This window comes from Pipistrellus hanaki, assembly GCF_964339955.1.
Source record: "Pipistrellus hanaki genome assembly, chromosome: 12".
Classification (NCBI taxonomy): Eukaryota; Metazoa; Chordata; class Mammalia; order Chiroptera; family Vespertilionidae; genus Pipistrellus; species Pipistrellus hanaki.
The window spans coordinates 13,560,330-13,579,745 of record NC_140514.1 but is presented as its reverse complement, the minus strand read 5'-3'; the positions used below and the strand labels follow the sequence as shown (position 1 = coordinate 13,579,745).

Here is a 19,416-nt window from a genome sequence, read left to right as displayed (position 1 = left end):
TTCCACCTCAGTCTTCTCATCTCTGGAGCAACCAGCTTTCCAAACAACGCTCTTATTGGGGACGTGAATGCTGAGCTTCAAACACAGAGCTTTCCAACCATTTGCACGGCGAGTGGTGGGATGCTCATGAGCAATGAAATGTCACGGGAGGCCATAGATGCTAGGTCCCCATCTATTGGCTGTGTGACCTCAGGCCACCCTCTGGGTGAGGGGTGCACTGGTTTTCTGACCTGCAACACCGGGAACATGCTGCCTGCTGCATTTATTGTGGTGAGGATGCGACAGTTTCAGAGGGCTGACTCAGAACACCTGGCCCATCGGGCATAGACATCCCTCCCTAAGAGAAGGCCGGTGCTGAAAGGATTATGAGAGTTGTAGTTGACTTTTGGGTCCCAAGAGGACCCAGGAGCTGGCACTGAACACAGTGCTTGTTCATGACTTAGCAGACCTGTGGGCCGGGCCAGGCCTTCCCGGGACACCCCGAGGAGCTTGTTGGCCCACCGTCCAGGGGCAGCCTGACTCTCGGCTGGCACTCTTCTCTTCGCCTTCGGGGTGACTGGGTGACGGGGTTCACTGATGTTCCGTTGACCAGCCCATCAGGCCACTTCCTTCCGCTGGGGTTTGTCCTGAGTGCGGCCGGCGCTGGCCTCCCGGTGCAGCCCGTGGCCCAGCACGCAGAGCTCCGGGGGAGACGCAGCCCTGCCGCCCTTCAGCTCTGGGGCGCAGGGGCCGCTCCACAGCTCCGTGTCCTTCTTGGGGCTCCCCTCACTGCTGCTGCCGAGAGAAAGGACAGGTGCCGATGATCAGACAGCCCTCTGCTGCTGCTCTGGCCCCACCCTGCTCTCTGCTCTCCCTCTGGCCCCACCCTGCTCTCCACTCTCTCTCTGGCCCTCCCTGCCTGTCCCAGGCCTCTGCCTTTCTGTGTCAGGTTTGCCTGGCAGGTGCCGTCCTCCTGGCGCCCGCGGTGGCCGGGCATGGTGGAAGCCAAGCTCCTGGAGTTTCGACGGACAGGCTGAGTCCTGCTCTTCCTCTCATGCCCAGGATCCTGCTGCTCTGAGCAAAGCCACTCCCTCCGGAGCTCTGGGAGCCGGCCTTGATGTTGTTTTTGTTTTTAAAGCTCTTAGTTAATAAAGGGCTAGGCTCAGCGAGCTGACTTAAAAACACCACCAACAATACAGCCCTCCCCCTAGCCCCCTGCTTTTCTCAGCTGCCACCCTCTTCCTGAATGGAGTGCCAGGGAAGCGGCATGGCCCCGGGCTGGCGTGTGGCTAGAACAGACCTTCTGGCTGCTAAGTGACAGAGGGTCACTCACAATCCTTCCAGCAGCGGGGGCTCTGAATGGGGAGGGAGGCCCCGTGTGCGTGGGGAGCACAGAATGGAGGGTGGTTATGAAGGAGCCAGCTTGGGCCAGAAGGGGGACCAGCTCCGAGAGCCATGCTGGCTGTGTGCAGGCAGGCTAGCCTCAGGATTGCTGCAGGGAGGGTGGAGTCTGGCTGTCTGGGTTCAAGTCCTGGCTCTTCCACTCACCAGCTGTGTGACCCGCAGCATGTGAATGAATCTCTCTGGTTCTCTTCTGTGTAACGTGAAGATGAGAATAGTACCCATCTCATAGGGCACTCAGAGGTATCAACATTGGGTGAAGCCTGCCAAGCTCTTAGCGTGTTAATTAGCTCGTGATAAGTGCTCAATAAACGGCCAGCTGTCACCCTGTGCTGCTCTGTAGCAAGAAGAGGAAGTCACCCCTGGAAAGGGCCCCTGGGACCACCCTGTCTACGGAGGTGAGCACTGAGGCCAGAGCCTCTCCACCGGTCACCTTCGGGCAGGATAAGACCCGGCTCCCCGTGTGCACAGACCAGAGGCCCTTCTCTCGGCCGTGCCAGCGCGCTCCTGACTGTGCCGTGGGCTCTAGCACGCGTGGGCCCAACTCCGTGTGGCCAGGCTCCTGTGGGGCGTCCAGTGGAGGACACGGTTGAGTTTGGATCCCACCAAGATTACGGTGGCAGGAATGGGGGGTTGTGAGGTGGCAGCGGGGTGGGGGGGGGGGAGGTGTATCAGACTGGTACACATATGATTTTCAGGCTGTGAGGGACCCACCACGCACGGTACCTAGAACCAATCTCATCTGCAATGGGATCTGGTCCCATCCCAGGCCCCTGCAGGACCCTGTGGGGCCACAGCTCACACCTTACTTCTTCTCCCTGCTCCCGGGAGCCACTGGCAGGAACAGGAGGGGCGTGCCCAGAGGAGAGGCTGTGGCACACAGTGCCGGTGGAGGCCGACGCCGAGGTCTGAGCCAGGATGTGATCCTAGAACTCCTGCCCGGCCTCAGCCAGGTTCCACGCCTGCATGAAGCTCCGGTTAGGAGATCTGTTTCCTTGGTTGCCATTGACTGTGGCTCTGCCTGCTCCCAGATCTACTGTGGAGACAGGTAGCCTGAGCCAGGAAATGATGTGTGTGTGTGTGTGTGTGTGTGTGCTACAGAGAGACCCTGCCTGGGGGGTCCAGTCCTACAGACTAATAGCACCACATTTAGGGGAGAAAGTCTGGACCCTTGCCAAATGCTCAAGTGCCCCAGCATGCAGAGTCCTTGAGAGCGGCCCTCCACCAGGGCTTCCCACGTAAGAACAGTGGCAGCTGGGTCACTGAGCTTCCTGGGCACGCCTCCCAGGATGTTCCCAATCCTCCGAGCCCCGGGACCGGCTAGATATAAATATCATTTTTTCTATAAAAGGGCGTGTGCCTAGCACAGGTGACCTAGCACAGGCTGTGTCCCTGCAAGTCCCTGCCCGAGGAACCGGCCGCTCTGAGCGGGTTCTGGCTGGGTCTGGCTCTCTGACCTGGCTTGCCGGCTTGGTGTATGGCAGTTTCCTGGAATGGCTTCCCATCTGCAGGAGGGCAGGACAACATGCCTGGCATCTACAGAGCGGAGAAGGCTTGGGGTTCTCACAGCCGGCACACTTCTGCTCCCGGACGCCAACGTTACAGGGCTGAGGGGGGACGGAGGCGGGAGGGGGGCGTGAGGAGTGAACAGCTTCACAGCTGGGAATGGCTCAGAGGTGTGGGCTCACCAGGAGACAGGGGCATGGGTGCGAGTCATCGTGTGACCTTCCACGTGACCTTGGGAAGGTGCCTGTTGGTGAATTCTCCTCTCTCTTTCAAGCCACACCCGTGGGACCTGGAGCTGGCCTGCACCTGGTGTCGACCCCCCTGCACCCCCCACCCCCAAATATCTCCAAGCATGGAGATTCAGGACATAAAACAAACTTTCTGGCTGCCCTTTTCTGAGGAAAAGCCTCCGAGAAGGGCACTGTTTTCTCCTTGAACAATTTTCTGCTGCTTTGCTGTTGCTCCTGGTGTTTTAGAAACGGTAGTGCTTTTAATTAATGCCACCTTATTGTGCCTGTTCTTTCCTGAAGGGCCCGGTTTTAGAAATCTAATAACGGAGCGAGTGGCTGGCGTGAAGGATCATGCATTAACATTTAGAGCGGTTCTCTGATGAAAGGCATGGAGCTGCGGGAAGCTCGTTTTGGATTTAAGAAAAAGAGCAGCGCTATATTAAGATTCTTGCAAAAAATAATCAATACTTCATTTTCTTTCGAGGGGCTGGGGAAGTTTATGTAACTGTAATAATGCACAACTTTCCCGAGATAATATCTTTATTTAAAATTGACTTGCTGAGCTCGCTGCTGAAAAATGACCATTTACGCCTCGACAGGCTGTGGGGGCTGCAGGCTGTATCGCTTGGGCAGCCACGGGCTGCTGATTTACACAACCGCGGGCAGTGCCAGAGAGCGGGGCGGGCGCTGGTGAGCTTTGTCTGAGCTGATACCCAGACACACTGATAGCACTTCCTCTCTAATAGGCCTCAGATTTATGTCCTCCTCCCCGCCCCCTTCCATGCCACAGTCTGGCAAAGACACACTTCTCCTTCAGGCTAGACAGTGGCCCCTGGCCCATGGCACCAAGTGCCCAGGCCTGTCTGCATGCTGGGTGCATGGCAGACGAGTCGGCTGCCCTCACAAGAAAGCACACTTAGATCAGTCTGCTAAGGGCGCTGATGGGGAGTCTGCTTCCTGCCCTCCAGGCTTCTGAAGGGAGAGGGGAAGGGGCGGGGGATGGGGGCTGGACTCGGGGAGAAGTGAGGGCAGGTCCTTGGGGGACGGGAAGCTAAACATTTCTGTCCCACATCTCCAGGACCAGCCCTCCTCAACATGTGTCCCCAGGGGTCCCTGAGACACTTTGGGGGAGGGGTCTGTGATAAGGGTGGCCAGATGCCATGATTTTTAACAATTTGTCCCGCATCCCGTGGCGCAAAAATCGGGACTTTTTTAAAACGCCGCGGGACACGGGACAAATAGTTAAAAGTCGGGACTGTCCCGCCAAAAGCGGGACGTCTGGTCGCCTTAGTCTATGAGGTCAACACCGTTTTAATAATGATTCCGAGCTGGTTTGCGCCCTTTTCGCTCGTTCTCCCATGGATGCAGAGTGGGTTTCCTGTCTGACTGACCTGTGACAGCACAGCAGACTGATTGCTGGGACCTCTGAGAGTCAGCTGTCTCTTCCTGGAGCCACCTCCAGCGAGGCTGGCGGGGATGTGAGGCTGGCGGGGATGTGAGGCTGGCGGGGATGTGAGGCTGGCGGGGATGTGAGGCTGGCGGGGATGTGAGGCTGGCGGGGATGTGAGGCTGGCGGGGATGTGAGGCTGGCGGGGATGTGAGGCTGGCGGGGATGTGAGGCTGGCGGGGATGTGAGGCTGGCGGGGATGTGAGGCTGGCGGGGATGTGAGGCTGGCGGGGATGTGAGGCAGGGCCACCCCGCATGGAGGTTTTTGTTGTGGAAACACTGTTAGCTTTCCCAAGGATATGTTATTCACATTTACATACAATGGGGTCACAAGCTTTCAAAAACTAATACTATTTCAAACCTTTCCCAATTCTAACTTACAATGCAGTGAACAGTGATGGATCCCACACACATACTCAGAAGCTCTTTTGGGTTCTCTGTGGTTTTTAAGAGTTTAAAGGGGTTCTGGGACCAAAGCCTTTGACGAACTCCCCCCTGATGCTGGTCTAACGCAGGGGAGCCGAAATGACAGAGCGCGCGGGCTGCTGGGCCTGGACAGGGTGACAGGGACTCGGCCAGGGGCAAAGCAGGCCATTTCCGTTTCCCGCCTCGGAAATACCGGGCTGGCTGGCTGGGCTAACGCGATGGCTTTCCGCTGTGTTTGTAACTGAGCAGAGCCGCTTTTCAGAGCAAATCTCAGGAGCCCGAAAGGAGTGACAAATGAAAACACAGCTGCTCACAGTTTTGGGGATGCCTGTGGGGAGGGGGGGGGGGGACTGGGCATTCCTAGACCCTTTTCTCTAATTGCCTCTTCTCTTGGAGCACAGTTCGAAAGCTATGGATTCAGACAACCCGAAGGGCGAGTCTGGTCTATTCCGGTAATGGGGGGCCATGGCCCGAGGGCTCTCCTTACCTGCTCTGGCCACGCTGGGCTTCACAAGCATGGCCGGTGGTGCCGGGGGCAGGCAGGCGGAGGCGGACGCCCGGCTGGCAGTCAGAAGCTGTCCTTCTGATGAAGGGCTGAGGGTTGAGGGCACACAGGGTCATTCCCCGCTGCAAGCCCCCGCTTGGTCGTGGCCCTGAGCTGCTCCTGCGGCATCCCATGGGGGCCTCTCGAGGGCCCCCAGCTGCAGGTGGCAGCACTGGACTGAGCGGGTGGGCTGCTGCGAGTGACGACTTAGCTTCGAGCAGAGAGGAGGTGGCTGGGCAGCACACTGGACACGTGTTCCCAGAGGCCCTGGCTGTGGCTGCCTCAGAGTGTCCAGAACCTCTTGTTTCCTTGTGCCCCTGAGGGGGGAACTCTGGAGAGGGAGGGGAGGGAGCAGAGGCCGGAGACAGTGCTTCTGTGCGCTGGGCCGTGGGGTTGGAGATCTGGTGCTGAGCAGGTGGGCTCTCGGGGGGAGAGCTGGGCAGCTTGTGCTGGGGTGGTGTCACTGTTGGGGGGCTCAGCGCCCTGGGGCTTGCTGGAGGGCTGATGGTGGGGCTGGGGGACCTGTGCACAGAGGGGACACTGGGCTGAGCAGGTCTGTGCGAGGAGAACGGGCTTGGGTGCCTCCTGTCTGCTTTGGGCGCCCCATGTGCCTGGGTAGGAGAGACCTTCCTGCTCGGAGGGGAGCTGCGCTCTTGGCTCTGCCTCGGGGCCTCAGAAGAATGCGGCCCCCGAGCCGGTCTGGGCAGGCTGGGCTCTGAGGTCCTGCTCTGCCCGGACGTGTGGCTGGAGCGGTGCCAGGGAACTGCCCTCCGGGGGTGCCTGGAGAGGCTCATGGGCCTGTCCACGCGCGCCTGACCCCGAGCCCCGCCGTCCTCCGCCTCTGGGTCTCGGCTGATCGCTGGCGGGGGGAGGAGGTCCCCAGCCAGCTTCCCCGGGCTGCAGCCGCTCCTGCCGCCCCCCGGCCCGGTGCTGCGGGGCCCGGTGGGGGTGGCCGCGTGCCTGCTGGGCAGCAGGTCCGTGGGACTCACGGAGGCTCCTAGCTTCGGGGAAGCCCATGGTCTCCGGGCAGAGCCAGCCTCTCCCGGCCCTGGCACGTGGGTCCCTTCAGGGGAGCTCCCTGCCAGCCCTCTGCTTTCGGGGAGCTCCAGAGAAATGAAGGATCTGTCCATCAGGACTTCCAGGGGTGGTGGGGGCAGGTGCTCCGGGTCCTCTGCCTCCCAGGGCAGGTCCTCCCTGGTGGGCGCTGCCGGCAGAGGGGGAAAGAGGGGGACGAAGGGCCTCCCGCCTGGGCCGGCTGCTGGAGAGATTTGGGGCTTCGGATACAGAGGGGCAAGCCCCCTGTATATGGGAAATCGGGGGTGCATGATGGGGACCCCCCACTTCCTGAGGCAGGGGCCCGGCCCGGGGTCTTTGGACTCGCCCAGTGTCTGGAGACACTCCGTGGGACTGAACGCTTCAATGAGTTTCTTGACTGAGGGTCTGGGGGGCTGGCCCCTGCCGGCCCAGTCCTGGGCCCTGGCAGGCTCCCCGGCCCCCTCCCCCGGCGGGATGGCATCTGGAAGCCGCTCCGCTGCCCGCTGCCAGGGCCGCTCACCCTCCGGGCGGGGGCGGCGTCTCTGAGGGATGCTCTTGTCCTGATTTGGCAGAATGCTGAAGCTCTTGGCCAGAGAGGCCTTCAGCTTGCTGATGGTGCTGCTGGGGGCGCCCCTGCCGTGGTGGTTGGGCCTCAGCGATGCCGCCCTGGGCAGCAGAGCCTGCCCCCTGCTCTGCCCCCTGTTCTGCCCCGGCCCTCGGCTGCCCAGGGCGTAGAAGGCCTCCAGCCGCCGGCTCAGGTCTCCCTGGACCCTCCGCAGCTCCTGGAGGGTGAGCTCCTCCATGTGGCTCCGAAGACACGCCTCTGACTGGCACCTCCTCTGCCTCTGGGGGCTGCTCCTGCTGCCATGGGCCGTGCTCGGTCTTGGTGGGACCGCTGTCCTCTCCTCCTCCTCGGCCCAGTCCAGGTGCCCAGAGGACACGGGGACGAACTTGATCCTGTCACTGATGGCTTCCTTCATCTTCAGGATCATTTCCCGCACGTGGGGGCTCCCCAGCCTCCCGGGGTGTGGCTGAAACAGGCTCTCGGGGCCCGCAGGGGAGGAGCGCGGCCGCGGGGGGAGACTGTCCTCCTTCTCCTCTGTGCTGCTGTCTGCTCCTGCTCCGAGGGAGGGAGTGCCCACCAACCCGGGGCCTTTAGGAAGAGGTGCTTCCACGGAGACCCCGGCCCCTAAGGAGTCACATGAGTTGCCTTTGCCCAGCCCCCCAGGCCTGCAGGGAGCACCTTCTGGGCCTGAGCTGGAGGGGCCTCGGCTCCCTGCTCCCCCCTGTGCTGCTGGCTGCACCTTGGCCCCAGGAGGGCCTGAGAGCGGGCAGTCCTGGGGTCGGTCTGAACCCCCCCAAAACGGGCTTTGCTGCCAGGCGAGTCCCACCAGCCCGGCCTCCGCCGTGGGGGGTTTCCCCGGCTTCCCCTCTGCAGGCTCCGGCGTGCGGTCCCAGCTGGCTTGCTTGCCCAGCCGGTCCACCTGGTGCACAGGCTCACTGTCCGCACCGATGCCGCTGTCCTCGGAGCACAAGGGTGGGCCCTGCCCGCCAGGGTCGCTGCGGCCGCTCGCCAGGCTCTCCAGCTGCCCCAGAGTCCTTAGGAGGCGCTCATCCGTGCCCCTCTGCACGCTCAGCTGGTTCCCCAGGCGCCGGGCTGCAGTCTGGAAGTGGCTGCTGGAGCCCTCCAGGCAGCCGCCGGTGAGCGAGGCCACCGCGGCCTCCAGCGCCTGCAGCCGGCTCACCGTGTACTGCAGCAGCTGCTGCAGGAGATCCGGCTGCTCCTGGGGCTCCCCTTTCCTGGACGGCCAGGCCAGGTCCTCCCCCACGTCCCGGAGGAGCGCCTCTCCCTCCCGGGAGATCTCCCCCAGGAGCTGGTTGGCCTCCTCGAAGCACAGCAGCAGGAGGCTGACCATGGGCTGCAGCAGCTCCCGGGTGTGGGCGGCCTGGCGGGCGAGGCTCAGGATGGCCTCGTACTTGGAGAGGCAGGAGTGCAGGTAGGCGTACGCGTGCTGGTGGGCCTTCACCAGGGGCTCCGGGAAGTCCACCTTGCCTCCAGACCCCTGAGCGGGAAGGGCGGCTTGGCAACGGAGGTCCCGCTGGCTGGACCCACTGGGGCGTTTGGGGTTCTTTTCCCACAGGGAGGGCCCCTGGGTGGCACTCTCTCCCCCACAGAAGGCTGCCCCCTGTGACTCTCGGGAGCTCTGCGTCTTGAATGGGATGTCCTCAGCCATGTGGCTGTGCGATGTGGTCAGCTGGGAGGGGGAGGTTTTGGTTCCTGGGATCAGCCCTTCCAGAGGTTCCTTGTTGCCTGCGGTGGGATCTCTTGTGAGCTGACCGTGACCTTCAGCCAAGGTTTGGGCCCACCTGGGACCCGGCTGCACCTCTGTCGGCCTCCGTCCCCGGGACAAGCCCCCCCCAGAGTCATAGCAGGCGGAGCTTCCGTCCAGCACGGGGATGGCACCCCTCTCCCTGGCCCCCGGACTTCCTGGCAGGACTGCTTTGGGCTTTTTAAAAAACTGGATGCCACTCTTAGCCACGCTGTGAATAATGTCACTGTGGGAAGGTGTACACCCCATGACTTCAGCTTGTATTCATCTCCCACCCTCGACCCTCAGAGAATCACATAGAAATAGTAGCCAAGGGCAGTCTTACTGGTCCATCAGGCAATGTCCGGGTCAGAATCCTCTGAAGTCCGTGGTATCGTGTCCCCAACTTGGAACAAACTTTCTGACTCCCTGGTCCCCGTGTAGAGGTGATGGTGCCTGTTGTCCGAAGTTTTGACCTCTCTGCGGTCAGCGAGCAGCGGGGCAATCATGAAGGGCCGTAGGCTCCCGGATTAGGGGCCTGCGTGAGCTCGTGTCCTGGCAGATGTGGACGGCAAGTGGGACTGTAAGCCTATTAGGCTAATCACGCCCCAGCCAGTCAGCGCCGGCGGTGTGCTCCAATATAGAACTTCTCCGCATTTACCCTCTTGGGAAGCGGATTATCTCTGCACGTGCTTATGCTTTTAATTCTGTCCAGAGGCCATATGAAACCTGGAGAAATGAGCTGTAATTGCACAAAGCTCTGGAATAGACATTTTGTGGGAAAGAAGCATGGGCGCCCCGGGGACAGCTCCTGGCAGGGAAGTGACCTTCACAGGGTACGAAGGGCAAACCAGCCCCGTGTGCTCCAACCCGCCCTTCCACACTCAGTTCCCACTGACGGCAGTAGGGAGACGGCCCTTTATTTAATCATTTTCCAGTTCTGGACATGTTGCTCGTAGCAATTTTCAAGTTTCCTTAACAGAAAAGAAAACTCACGGAGAATCTTCGAAAGTTGTTGAAGTTGCTGATATTCTGGTTTTTGTAGGCTTTGTAGTTTTTCTTTTCTTTCACAGAGCCCGGTGCACCCCAGGAAAACAACACGGAGGGTGTCTGGGCAGCTTCAGAAGCAGAAAGGACTCCGCGGTACCTTGTCTGCTGTGAGCAAGCTGGAGACTGGCTCCTGGGCCCATGCTCGGCGGATGCCTGTCACACACAGCCCGCAGCCCCAGAGCGCATCATTAATGGAGCTCTCCAGCCTGTTTGTTTGAAGCAGAACTCACGGGAAACAGAGCTGACTCGGAGCCTGGGGCCGCGCTGTGGCAGGCAGCAAGAAGTTGCTAAATTTGCCACAGAGGCGGGCTGGCCCAGTGAACACAGCACTGGCAGGAGGGCTCTTTCCTCTTTCTGGTAACAGAAGGCTTCTGTGTGTAAACGTTCTTCCTCTCAGATTGGGGTCCCTGCTGGGATCATCTCTGTGAAAACCTTTCATCTAAGAGGCTAAAAGTATTTCCAAACCAATGTAAATATAAGTATTTGCCAGAAGGCTCTGCTGTCAGATAGCTCTGCCTTGTAGACTGGTTTTCTTGCTTCTTCCAAGTAACTTAGGAAGTTCTTTATGCACCGCCACTCAGTTTTTCATTAAGACTCACTTTTGTTTTTCCTTCTTTTCAAGGTAGGTGCTTCAAATGGAAAAACAAAACACACACACACACACACACACACACACACAAACAAACAAAACCCAGACTACTCTGAGTGGAAATGTAAAATGCCCCAACAGCGTTGGGAAATGATTTGATAGCGACACATACACTTATCTTTTGACCCAATCAATTCCACTCCTAAGAATTTGCCTGATTATTGAATGGGAGGCAGCCAATTGGTGTTTCTCTGTCACATAATTTTTATTCTCTCTCTCTCCCTCTCCTGTACTCTCTCTCTAAAACCAATAAAAACATAGTTTTTAAAATTCTCAAAATGAAAGTGAACTGGCTGACACATAATACTATGTTTTTTTTTTGTTTTTTTTTTTTGCCCCCCTCCCTCCCTCCTACACATCCCCTCCCTCCCCAGCGTTTTGTGTCCATTGGTTGTACTTATATGCATGTATACAAGTCCTTCGGTTGATCTATTATCTCCCCCAGATCTGTTTTCTGGCGAACTAGTGCGGTGACTTGAACGTGTATAAGTGAGCACTTACGTGAGAGATAAGCTTTACGGTGAAGGAGGATGAGTGCGGTTGTTCATAAGAAAGCTATTTTGATCACCATCCTTCAGTAATTTGCATTTGCTAATGAGCAGTCAGAATAGAGCAATAGAGCCTTTCAGGTAATGGGGTGGTGGGGGCGGCCAAGAACATGTATTTCCACAAGCAGCTATTTCCCCAAAATATTTTTAGGACAATCTTGTTCAGAAGTTTCTTCTGAGCTATTTTTGGCTGTGATATAAAATTAGCCTAATTACTGTTGGTTGTTCTCCACAAGGTAAAATAGTAAGTGGCATTAAACCAGACTACGTGTGGCAGACCCGGATGTGGATAAATGTTAACGGGCGCGCTCTCCTCTCTCCTGGTACTCCCAGACGTGGTCACAGCCGTGCTGGAAAAGCCCCTGCCTCCCCTCACCACTGGTTAAATACCCGAGCGAGGAGAGGGGAAGGGTCTGGAGAGAAGCCCCAGGGTTGTGTGTGTGTGTGGGACGCCCCTGCCCCATCTCTGATCTCAAGGCTTCATCTGCAGGGTCCTTCATCTGCCTGTGCGCTCTCCCTGGGCCCCACCCTGAGACTGCAGAAGGCCAGGCCGCAGCCTTGGGGAGAAATGAATGCCCATGTCGTCTTGATGTGGCCGAGTCGGAATGCTGGTGTGGCACGTCTGTACAAAAGGATGGGAGCTTGTCTGCCCCAGGCTCCTACAGGTCTGAGCAGCACAAGAGCACAACCACAATGTCCTGAGGCTTCCCTGGAGAATAACACTTAGCAGAGACGGGTAGGGAGCCCTCGGCCGCCCAGATGAGGTGTGAGAATCAGGGAGGCTGGAGCTGCCCCATATGGACAGGATGAATGAGAGTGCCGTTGGGTCCCAGTGACCACCCAGGTCACCTCTCAGGGAGCCCAAATCATGCCCAGAGTTGGGCAGGACAGACTAAGTCCAAGCAGCGGGCTCCTCAGGTAAGCCCCTGGGAACTGAGACTCAGTGCCAGGGAAGACAAAGGGGAGGAGAAAGAGTTTGAAACCTAATTGTGGCTGAATGATAAACCTGCATCGACGAAGAAATGACTGGATTTGGGTGCGTTTATCTGAGGGTGACGAGATTACATTTTCTGTGCTTTGAGGCAGAATGGAAGCGCAGGGCAGAAATTACACTCAATTATGGGAGAAGAAAGACGATGACGTGGGCGCACACTTGAGTCAGTGACTGTGAAATCTCCACTGGCTGCCATAATCACAGGCGGCCAGGCGGCAGCAAGATCTCGGGGGGACCACGAAGCCGTTCCGGGCTGCTCTTCCAAGCTATGAACTGATTGGCGGCTGCTGCTCAAAAGGCTGACACAATGTCTTGCTGACAGTCATGACAAAATCCATTCAAACTTCTGTTCAGAATGTTCCCTTTTAGGGGAGTTAACACTTGGTGGTGGAACAAATAGATTTTTAAAGTTCTGCGGAGGCTCAGCCTAGATGAGAACCCCGTGACTCAAAGAGGGAAAATATGAAATTCCAGGCTAGTTGGCTAGTTCTGTTTGGCCCTCTGACCCTCTCTTTACCTCTCCATCTCTCTCAGAGCCCTGGGAGGCAGAGCCTAGGCATCCTGCCCTCAGAGACATTGGTGGGACTTGGAGGGAGGGAGCAGTGAGAGTCGGGGTATTGATTCCGCCATCTCCCTTTGGGAGAGTCTCTTCAGTCCCCAGGCTTCTTCCTTGCTAGGGAGTGAAGGACCAGGCCCTGCTCTGGCATTGCTGCTGGCAGCTGAAGAGGCTGGTTAAGGTTCTTAACCAATGGTCACTGGCCCTTTAAATCTGGTATCCATGGCACCCGAGGCAGTGCCATTATGATGTATGTGCTGCCTGTAGGGAAGCAGGCTGGTGCCCTCACAGGAGGACTCCACCAGCAGGGAGGCAAGTCGCAGCCTGCCACCACCACCCAGGCTCTGTAATTGGAATCAGCTTATGGGCTCAAAGGAGCCCATTATAAAAACATCTATTTCCATACACTCCCAGCCAACACGCTAAACAATTTGCACTCTTGCGGAGGAAGAGACCCATGAGGGATTGAAAGAACTCTTTCCTGGGTGACACTGAGGAGGCAGTGACATGATTTGGGTAAGTCACATTATATAATGCATCTTGTCCCCACCCAGGCCTCTGACGAGACCCCATTCCTCCTAAGGCACAGCTGAGCATCTTGGACAAAGCATACTATTATTTTAGACACAAGAATAGAATTTTGTGTACTCACACCAGGGAAAAAAGAAAGCTTGGGAGGGCAAACATGGCAAGGCAAAGCAGACCCCAAAGGACATTGTCCTAAGCCAGTGGTCTGCCAACTCATTAGTCAACAGAGCCAAATATCAACAAGTACAACGATTGAAATTTCTTTTGAGAGCCAAATTTTTTATACTTCTAATGCCACTTCTTCAAAATAGACTCACCCAGGCCAGTGGTATTTTGTGGAAGAGCCACACTCAAGGGGCCAAAGAGCCGCATGTGGCTTGCGAGCCGCAGCTTTCTGACCATGGTCCTAAGCTCCCCAGCAGCTCGCTGGCAGGCCGCATTGAACCAGCTCTTTGAAGAGCGCAGTCACTTCCCATGGACAGTAGAGCCCTGTGTGGTCTCTTCGGAGGGGAGAGAGGAATCAGGAAACATAGGTGTTCCACTGCTCACCACCGAGGGAAGAACAAAGGGGGTTGTTTTTCTTGGTCTGAGCTAACTTCCCTCAAGAAGCTTCTCTGGAGTTGCATGTAGTTGCTCGTTCAGGTCACCAACACTGATTCTACAGAGACTCAAGAGAGTTGTCCTAGTGAAAAGACACATTCATTTTCAGAACTCGAGTCACTACCTTCTCCATAGATGTTACTATCCTTTGTAATCTCTCTCTACATCCAACTCTCTGTCCCGCTCCTAATGCTGCCCCCCTCACTAAAGCCACCCATGTGCTTACAACAGCCACCTGCTGGATCTCCTTGGCTCTTCAGTCCCTCTCACGGTGATTTGGGTTCAAAGCACTGGATCCAGTCTTTTCCTTCATGAGGTCCCATTCATTGTTTTTTTCTCTGCAGCATCTCTTCCTGTTGATCTCCCCCTCATCCCAGGACCCCAGTATCTCACCTCTCCTGTGCATTCTGAATCAAATCTAGGCTCTCTGGTCTGGATCTCAAGGGGCTTCCTCTAAATTGAAGGAGACCTTCCCATGCATTGCTCCTGCCTTTGGCCCACTGCTGTTCATGTTTCTCCCTCTCTGGCTTGCATATTCTTTTTCTCTCTTCCTCCAAAGAACAACTTAAATTCTACTTCCTCTATATAGAGTTTTAATTTTAAGCAAATAAAATACCCAAATATGCAGTTAAATTTGAATTTTGGATAAACAAAAAAAGCTTTTTAAAATGTGGGACATATTTGTGCTAAAAAATACCTGATGTTTTTATGAAATTCATATTTAATTGGGAACCCTATATTTTACCTGTCAACCCTACCACTTCCGAACCTTTGTTTAATGACCCAATTCTCCCATATCTCCGACTTTCATTTCCTAAAATATCTACTTCAGTTTTTCATTATAAGCTGTCTTCTACTTGTTGACTATGCACATAGAATTAACACTTATTGAGCAATTTAACATCAGGCTCTGTAATTTTTTATTTTTATATAATAGTTTATTGAATTCTTACAAGAAATGTGTGATATCCATTTTATAAATGAGGAAGATGAGTCTTTGAGAGGTTATTTGATTTGTTCAAGGTCCTAAAACTAATTAAAGTTGAACTTTGATCTGTCTGTAGTGTGTCCATCTTGTTCTGGTATCCTTAGCACTGTTTTGATTTTAATGTTGAAAGTACCTTCCCAAGAACCCTCTCAGTTCTGAGCTAAATCTATATATCTGACTTCAAAGCCTGGGAGTCTCTCCCACTTCCCCCCTTTTTTAGAGTTTCAATTTCTCCTCCTTTCAGGTTATAGAGTCCTTAACCTAAGGGTGTTTGGTGATACTAAGAATTACTTAGTAAAGCTTGACAAACAAGGACCAGGAGCTGCCCTCAGAGCCTGCACCTCTTTGGGATTGCAAAAGCTGAGGACTGTGTGGACCAGTGTGTAGATGGGGCGGCCAATCGTAGATGCAGCTGAGCCCTGAGCATAGCTAGCATTCGTGATGTCCATGGGCACTGCTTGCAAAGATGTTAGGGCAGTAACATGACGGCTCATGAGCCCCAAGTGGCTCTTTGGCCCCTTGAGTGTGGCTCTTCCACAAAATACCACAGCCTGGGTGAGTCTGTTTTGCAGAAGTGGCATTAGAAGAAGTTTAAGTTTAAAAAATCTGGCTCTCAAAATAAATTTTAATGGTTGTACTGGTGATATTTGGCTCTGTTGACTAATGAGTTTGCCGACCACTGTTAGGGCATTGCTACTAGCCACAGTTCTTTTAAATTGGTGAAAATGCAGCTCCAGGATAGGCGTGTGGTGCCTCACTTGACAAGTGGAACCTTGAGAGACTCCCTGCTTTGAAGTCTGAGTTAAGGCGTGGGGAAGGCTGGAGATACGGAAACCACTGTGTCGAGAGGAGGCCTGTATAGGGTGGGCAGCATTCTCATCAGCACCTTGCTGGATGGACAGCGACCAAGGAAGCTGAGAATCTGGTGTTTTTTTGTTTTTGTTTTTGTTTTTTACTGGAACTGTGCTTTTGTGCAATGGGCACACATCCAAAACATGGTTATATTATTACATAATAACCAAGTTGTTAACATGATGCTAGGCAGGTGTCGCCGTTATGCTGCAGAGTGGGTAATAAGGTGTGGTGGGAAGGGCAGAAACAATAGCTTTTCATTCTCACAGGCCATTGGCATGACTTTTCTCAACTTCATTTTGAACACAGGTCATGACGGAGCACACGCTAAATATAAAAACTAAGTAAGTTGTCTGTGGAGAAATCATTTGTAGAAACCATTGGCTATTTTAAAATTATTTGTTTAAATCATATTGATAAATGCAAAGATCTCAAGGCAACTTTATTTTCAGTTGCTAAATTTCACTTTAAAATGCTTGAATTTTAAAATATGCTTTTTGTTTCAGGATTTTGAGAAAGCATGACAGATAGGGGACGTAAAAGTTAGCCAGGAGCTTCTATTTTGAAAGATTCCTAACCCTTTCTTCTTTAGAAACTGGTGGTGGCTTTTCCCCCACAGGACAATCCTGGTCAAGCCTCAACCCCTATCCAGCCTGTACTGTAGGTTCTCCTCTAGCTAGACTCTTTAAAAAATAAAAATATATTATATATATATATATTTATATGTCTATGTCTATGTCTATATTAATTTCAGAGAGGAAGGGAGAGGGAGAGAGAAATAAAAACATCAATGATGAGAGAGAATCATTGATCAGCTTGCCTCCTGCATGCCCCTTCCTGGGAATCAAGCCTGCAACCCAGGCACGTATCCTTGACTTGAATCAAACCTGGAACCCGTCAGTCCGCAGGCTGACACTCTATCCACTAAGCCAGTGGTTGGCAAACTCATTAGTCAACATAATCAAATATCAAAAGTACAATGATTGAAGTTTCTTTTGAGACCCGAAAACTGACTTCTGCGCATGGGCCACAAAGTTTCAATCGCACTGTACGAGTGTGTCCGCATGTGGTATTTTGTGGAAGAGCCACACTCAAGGGGCCAAAGAGCCACATGTGGCTCTTGGGCAGCAGTTTGCCGACCTCTGCACAAAGCCAAATTGGCTAGGGCCAGCTAGACTCTTTACTCTCCTCCAGTAAGTTTTAATGTTGCCTCCAAGCTTTCCTCTTGCAAAGTGTCATAGTTAAGCATTGAATGTCTTGAACTAGAGTGCCCGAGTTCAAATCCTGGTTCTGCTTCTACGGTGTGATCTTGGGTAAGCTACCTAACTACCATGCGCCTTGATTTCTCCCACTGGAAACTGAAGCTGACATGATATTTCTCCATCAGGAGTGAAATGACTCATGAACATGCTTAGAACAACACACATCACACCCCACACACTCAGTAAATGTTAGCACCTTGTTTTCATAACTGAATCTCATTATCCTTCCCAGGTGGCTCAGAATGTCTATCTTGATGCCTTTCCCAATGACCCCATCCTGTAACGTGCACTCCCTCTTGGGAAATCCCTAGTACTGACACCGCTGTTGTTTTTCTTGTCAGGTTGTTAATATTCTTTTCTCAGGACCACACACTGCAGTTTTTACTCAGCTGTTTAGTGAGCACTCACTTTGAGTCAGGCCTAGGGCTCATGACCACACTTGGAGGCAGGTAATTCTTTTATTTTTAAAAAATACTCACTCTAGAGAGAGACTACGGGAGGGAGAAACATCAAGGAGAGAGAGAAACATCAATTGGTTGCCTCCCATAAGCACCCCGATCCTGGATTGACCTTGTAAGCTAGGTATGTACCCTGACTGGGAATCAAACCTGCAACCTTTTGTTGCTCCAAACCACCCAGCCAGGGCCCAGCTGCTGTTCAACATACTTATTCTCCCCAATTTGTCAGCCATCTGTTGATTTTTTTCCTATGGTATTCTTCACTGAAGAGAAAACTTAGTTGTGGTGTAGCCAAATCTCCCAGTCTTTAAGTTTTGTGCTTTTGCAGTCTTGTTTTATGAAGTCAGTCCCTGTCCCACATTCATAAAGATCTTCTCCTAGATTTCTTTTCTGCCTTTCAAATGTGGGTCTTCATTCGTCTGGAGTTCACCTTTGTGTATGGTGGATGTGGGAAATCCAACTTCATCTTTTCTTCATAAACTAAGCCAGTTTCACCAATACAATCTTCTAAATAATTTACATTTTCTCATTAATTTATGGATTCTACCTCTACAAATATTGAGGTGCCATGGGTCTGCTTCCGAGTTCTCTATTGTTTCACTGTCCTGTGATTGCACTGGTACCACACGTTTTTATCACCACGTGGTAGTGACATAGTATCTGGCAGGGCCGGTTTTCCCTCTTGGCTCTTGCTTTTCAAAATTGGCTTAACTATTAATATTTCAAAATGTATTTTCCCTTACCTATTGTATAAGTTTATTGAAGTTCCTTAAACTTTGAGTTCCTGTTGGAATTTTGGTGGTTATAACAGTAAACTTAGAGTTTAAATGGGCATTTTTACAATGTAAAGTCATCCTATCCACGGAATATCTTCCTTTATCCAATCTCCTTGTATATCCTTAAATAGTTTAAAAATTTTTTTCCATAAAGTTCCTGGATATTATGCTTTAGAGTTTAATTGCTATGCTGAATGGTATCTTATTGCCTATTAGATTTCCTGGTTGCTTACTGCTGATGTATAAGAAACTATTGATTTTTAGAAATTGATCTTGTACTTGGTAACCTTCTTGAACTCACTTATTACTTCTAATGGTTGATTCTGTTAGATTTTCTAATCTAATGATTTTATCATCTGCAAACAGAAATATTTTAGAGGCTCTACCTAGTGCTCTGCTCTGTTATTTTGCGTTTAACTGCCTCTGCTAGTTGGATTCCAATCTGGCAGCCCAATTCTGACAGCTGGATGTCTCTTGTACACCCCGATTCTGGAAGCAGAATTCTTGTCTTCCCCACTATGACTCGCTCACTACCTCAGTCCATGTTAAAAGCAGTGATACTGTCTTCTTTCGCCTATTCCCTCTAACCCTCTCGAATGGTTTGGTAGACTCTCTCAAATGGTTTGGTATCCTGGCAATTTGCCTGTGTGACCTGTACGGTGTTTGGGTGTAGCAGAAAAAGCCAGTGGCCTGGCTGGTTCTAACAGAGACTTTTATTATCATTAGGAACAACTCAGCTAGCCACACCCTGCCATTTACTAAAAGGGGCGTCTCAGAGGAACAATTTAAATCGGCAATAAAAGCGAACCGTATACCCGTGGAAACGTCATCCATAGCCTCTTCTGTCACACGTGGGTCTTTATGAGTTTCTGTGGCTCACTGGCAACAGGGAACAGTTATGGTTACTGAAAGCCAGCCAGGGCAGACTGTCTTCCTTCTTGTCATCAGTTAAAGAGTTGGGCGGGGTCATGCCAGAACAGGGTAGAAGAGAGCAGGGAGAGGGAGGTGGAGTGCACACACACACACACACACACACCCAGTGAGAAGTAAGCCTCTGCCTGGCTTATCATCCCTGAGAGAGCAGGAAGACGCTAAACCTGCAGGGACAGAGTCCCTGGCAGCTGACCAGGAGCTGTGGGATGGTCACGGCATTTACATATTGTGCAAGTGCTAGGGGTTTTAGTGACAGCATGCCCCACCCCACTCAGCAATGCGATGCGACTGCTGCAAACCCCGGTTTTGGTATTCCGAGCTGTGCTAATGGGAGCATAGGAGTAG

The 19,416-nt window shown here is 53.3% G+C and overlaps 1 protein-coding gene across 1 annotated transcript; it reads right to left on the bottom strand.

Annotated features, from left to right (window-relative positions):
* Positions 1-596: 596 nt before the first annotated feature.
* PCARE (photoreceptor cilium actin regulator) lies at positions 597-9,147 on the bottom strand (the record flags this gene model as incomplete). The annotated part of the gene is made up of 2 exons (XM_084900549.1): positions 597-774; positions 5,477-9,147. 2 exons carry the CDS (start codon positions 9,145-9,147, stop codon positions 597-599), a joined length of 3,849 nt encoding a protein of 1,282 aa, XP_084756675.1.
* Between the last annotated feature and the right edge of the window lie 10,269 nt (positions 9,148-19,416).